This window comes from Cornus florida, unplaced genomic scaffold, assembly GCF_030987335.1.
Source record: "Cornus florida cultivar Cherokee Brave unplaced genomic scaffold, ASM3098733v1 CherokeeBrave_3.0.0_Hap2_Chr11, whole genome shotgun sequence".
NCBI lineage: Eukaryota > Viridiplantae > Streptophyta > Magnoliopsida > Cornales > Cornaceae > Cornus > Cornus florida.
In genome coordinates, this window is record NW_026775581.1 from 6,327,719 (window position 1) to 6,332,242 (window position 4,524).

The following is a 4,524-nucleotide window of genomic DNA, read 5'->3' on the forward strand; positions in this document are numbered from 1 at the left end:
ACAAATTTTATTTACACAAGTCCCTTGGGTACGACACCCTTATAAGTAGGTCCAATCTGTAAAAATTTGTGCACTTGGGAGTGGATCATATAAAATTGGATAGAAACGAAGTCAAGTCGTTGAACAGAGGCTTTTGTTTAGGAACAATTGAAATTTTTGTGATTTAAAAAAATTGAATTTTATTTCTTTTGTTACACCTTCTTAGCTACCAAATTGAAATTTACTGTAAATTTATCATGCTCCAGTCCATTAACTGCATTATTGCAGCCATGATGATGGCTCCACCATTATAATTGTCGGTGGATAGCAGCCCTTCTACCCCTTAAGCGTAAAGACCTTGACTTACCACAAAAATTTTTTGGATAGCAGCCCACTTCTAATTTCATATCAATCCTTCTTGCCTTGGTCCCCCATTTCATACTTCCTCTGTTCACAAAAAATAATAATAATAATAATAATACTAAAATAAAAAATAAAATCTGGTTTTTGAAATCTAACTATTTAAGAGTGTAATTTTTAAACTTGGCAAATATTTTGGAGGGAGATCATCAATCAATCTTGAGAGAGATCAGAGAGAGAGAAAGAGATATGACAGACAGCGCGCTGGATTTTCTGTTGGAACACATGATGCAGCTAATGAACTCCAGGAAGAAATTGATTGTGATTGAGAAGGAGCAAATGGAGTGGGTTTATGAAGAGATGAAGTTCCTGCGCCAGTTCCTCAAGGATTCAGATCAGGACGTGATTCGCGCCGAGGTGAAAGAAGTAGTGGCAAAGATTAGAGATGTCACTTACCAAGTTGATAATATTATCGACTCCTTTGTGCTCATCAACACAGTGGGGGAGATGTATCTAAGCGCGCCACACTCGGATCTTCCTGCCCAAGTGAGTACATCCGAAATTATGGAGATGGTGAGTAAGGTTCACATGGATTGTTTCCCTGTCAGTAACGGCTCTAAGCTATTGATGGTATCAAATTGATTTCCAACACAGAGATGATGGAGATTCTCTCATGGCTTGAGTCTCAGAAAGTTCATCATGGACGACGACATGGCTCTAATTCTGAATCTGATCGCTTTGTCATAGAAGTAGAGGAAATCAAGTCTCTCATAAAAGAGGTGGTGGATCTTTATGACAAGGGGGGATCATCTTCTGATGAAGTTCATCTCCTCCGCAGTTTTTCCTTCAAGGAGCCATGGATCTCTGGCATTTTTTCCGATAAGGTGCCATGGATTGCTCCTCTCTTCTATTGTAGATTCAACGACATGGTCAACCTAGCTCAGAAAATTCGTCATGACATCACAAATCTTCATGAAAAGATCAACCCAATTATGATACAAGTAATCAATATTTTTGACAAGGGGTCGAGTGTCACATGGCCTCAGTCTCACATGCCGGATCGATTTCTTCTCCTCGTCAATAAGTTCCTACAGATGATCAATCTGGCTAAGGTAATTCATTATAAATTTGGCAATGCAAAGGAAATAGAGGCGCTTAGGTGCCGATTAATTGAAATTATGTCGCCAACACTTGCCTATGTGAATATGCATCGAGATTTAGGCGATTTGACGGAAGACATCAAGTCCATCAAGAGAGAGGTGGAGGAGATTTATGAGAAGAGTAAGGTGCATGGCATTGGAGAAGGAATCCAGCAAATCACAAGTTCTTCCCACGGAGTTTCAGCAAACCCCATAGCAGTGGAAGAAGCTGTACTTGGTTTTGACGAGGACATAAGGACATTAATGGAACTGCTTGCCGGAGACCATGAAAAGGATCTTAAATACATCCCCATTGTTGGAATGCCTGGACTAGGTAAGACAACTCTGGCAAGAAAAGTGTATAATAATCCTTTCATCGTGTATTACTTTCATATTCGTGCATGGACCTATGTCTCTCAAGTATACCAGAAGAGAGATATATTGCTTAGCATTATAAATTCTGCATGCATTCATGTTTTTGGTAATATTCGCAACATGAGTGATGAAGAGTTAGGTGAGCACTTTTACAAAGCTTTGGAAGGTAAGCGATATCTTGTTGTCATTGATGATTTATGGAGTATCGAAGCTTGGGATGTTTTGAAAAGGTATTTTCCAAATGACCGCAATGGAAGCAGAATTGTGTTCACCACTCGACTTGTAAATGTTGCAATGGCTTTGCAGGCTAAACCTCACCATTTGAGTTTTCTAAATGAAGATGAAAGTTGGAATCTATTACGTTTTAAGGTATTCCGAAAAGAGAGTTGTCCTATAGATTTGATAGAAATTGGAAAGGAAATTGCAAAAAAGTGTGGAGGATTGCCACTTGCAATTGTTGTAATATCAGGGCTTCTCGCAAAGAAAGACAAGACAGAAGAGTGGTGGAAGCATGTCAGTGGAAGTGTTGGTTCCTATATTATTAGTGATTCAGAACAATACCTGGATACACTAGCACTGAGTTACAACCACTTGCCTCAGCACTTGAAACCATGTTTCCTCTATTTTGGAGCATTTCCAGAAGACTATGAAATCCCTGTGAGGCAATTGATCTCTTTAGGGGTCGCTGAGGGATTTATACGGCAAAATGAGCAAAAAAGCTTGGAGGAAGTGGCAGGGGATTACTTGATGGATCTAATTGACAGAAGTCTAACAATTGTTTCAAAGAAAAGGTCCGACGGTGGAATCAAAGCATGTCGTGTCCATGACCTTTTGCGTGAGTTATGCTTGAGAAAGGCACGTGAGGACAATTTTCTGACTTCCTGGCATGAACAGAGTTCTGCATACAGGCAATGTCGATTGTTCATCCATGATAACCTTGTTGATAATGCTTCTTTCAAGCCTTATGAGGCATGCACCCGATCTTTCTTGTCCTTTGGTCGTTCGCCTTTTGATTTACCTATGATTAAGGATGCATCATTCATCTATCAAGCCTTCATGCTTCTTCGGGTGTTGAATTTATTATCCATTAAGATCTTCTCTGTTCCAGAGACATTAGAAAAGTTAGTTCACTTAAGGTATTTAGCATTTCATGTTGAGGGAGAGCGTGTCAGGCTAGAGATATCCAACCTCTGGAACCTCCAAACTATTATTATTAATGGATCGAAAGGTTCATTATACTTAAATGGTATCCAGAAGACGGTGAATTTGAGGCATGTGTATAGTACGCATCCTATAAATATCCATGGTGACTCTACCTCTCTATTCATGAACCTACAAACCACAAGCGAACTCCATAGTGGCTCTCCCTCGGTATTAGAGAACCTACAAACCATAGGCAAACTCCGTGGTGGACATGATTTGGAATGGGTTCCCAATCTTAAAAAATTAAAATGTCAACAAGACAGGTTTCCAAAAGTGGACTTTTTAGTTCACCTTGAAACACTAAGCTTAATTTACAATGGATACAGAAGGTGTTCCCATGTTGATAGGTTCCCCCCAAAACTCAAAAGCCTTACTTTATCACACTTCCGTCTACCATGGGATCAAATGTCAATCTTAGGGAGTTTACCCAACCTTGAGGTTCTCAAATTGTCATACAAGGCATTCGAGGGACCAAGTTGGAGCACAAGTGATGGGGAGTTTCGCAAACTCCAATTCTTGAAACTCCATGGCCTAGACATTAGGCAATGGAACACCTCCAGCAGTCACTTTCCTAGCCTTCAAACATTTCTGTTGGACGACTGTGAACTACTTGAGGAGATCCCATCAAGTCTATAGGATGTATCTACTCTAGAGATGATTCAGGTACATTGGTGTAGCCGCTCTGCGGAAAAATCTGCACGGCGAATTCAAGAGGAGCAAAAGATCGTAGGATATGATGGGCTTAAGGTCGTTGTCTATTCTTTAAATCATAATGAGGTAGTCTTCGAGGATGTGGACTAGGACGACGATGAATGAAGCACATTCCACCTCATTGATCATGCAAAAGAGTCGGCCAATTTAGGTATGTTTTAATGAATGTAATAACTTTTGAAGATCCATCAATTTGCAGTTTTCTTTCTTTATTTTTATTTTATTTTTTATTTTTATTTTATTTTATTTTATTTTTGTGTGTATGTGTGTGTGTACGTGACCCATCAATCTGCTTTCATTTTTCTTTTCCTTACTAATCTCTCAAAATGATGAGAAGCTCTTGGTCTTTTAATAGCCTGTATGATAATTTTAGAAAATGCATTTCAAGTGTTACGCCCAAAACAACAGCTCCCTCTTTCTTGGGAAAAAAAAGATTGACCAACTTTTTGGCCTCTTCATGTTGTTTTTCAAACCATTGTTTAGTTTCTAATCAACTCCGTTAATTACATGCCTAGGGGTGAAATCAGCACCTAATTTGATGAATGCACATGCTTTGGTAGAGTCCTCATTGTGCATTTTTTTTGCCATTGTTGTGCATCATTAGCTTCAGGATGGTCATGTGTCAAATTCCACATAAATTTTAGGCTCCATTTGATTGAGTTGTGCTATTTAAACCGAAGAGATGGGCGGAAATACAAGGCTGTCGGCCTCTTCTCAGCCTGAATAAAGAGCTGTTTGAAAACTTAATGGAATTGAG

General features: G+C 39.3%; 1 protein-coding gene across 1 annotated transcript; it reads left to right on the top strand.

The window, feature by feature from the left end:
* The first annotated feature begins 998 nt into the window (after positions 1-998).
* Positions 999-3,692, top strand: LOC132280806 (putative disease resistance RPP13-like protein 3). The gene has a single exon (XM_059782562.1). The coding sequence runs from the start codon at positions 999-1,001 to the stop codon at positions 3,690-3,692; it is 2,694 nt and encodes an 897-aa protein (XP_059638545.1).
* The last annotated feature ends 832 nt before the right edge of the window (positions 3,693-4,524 follow it).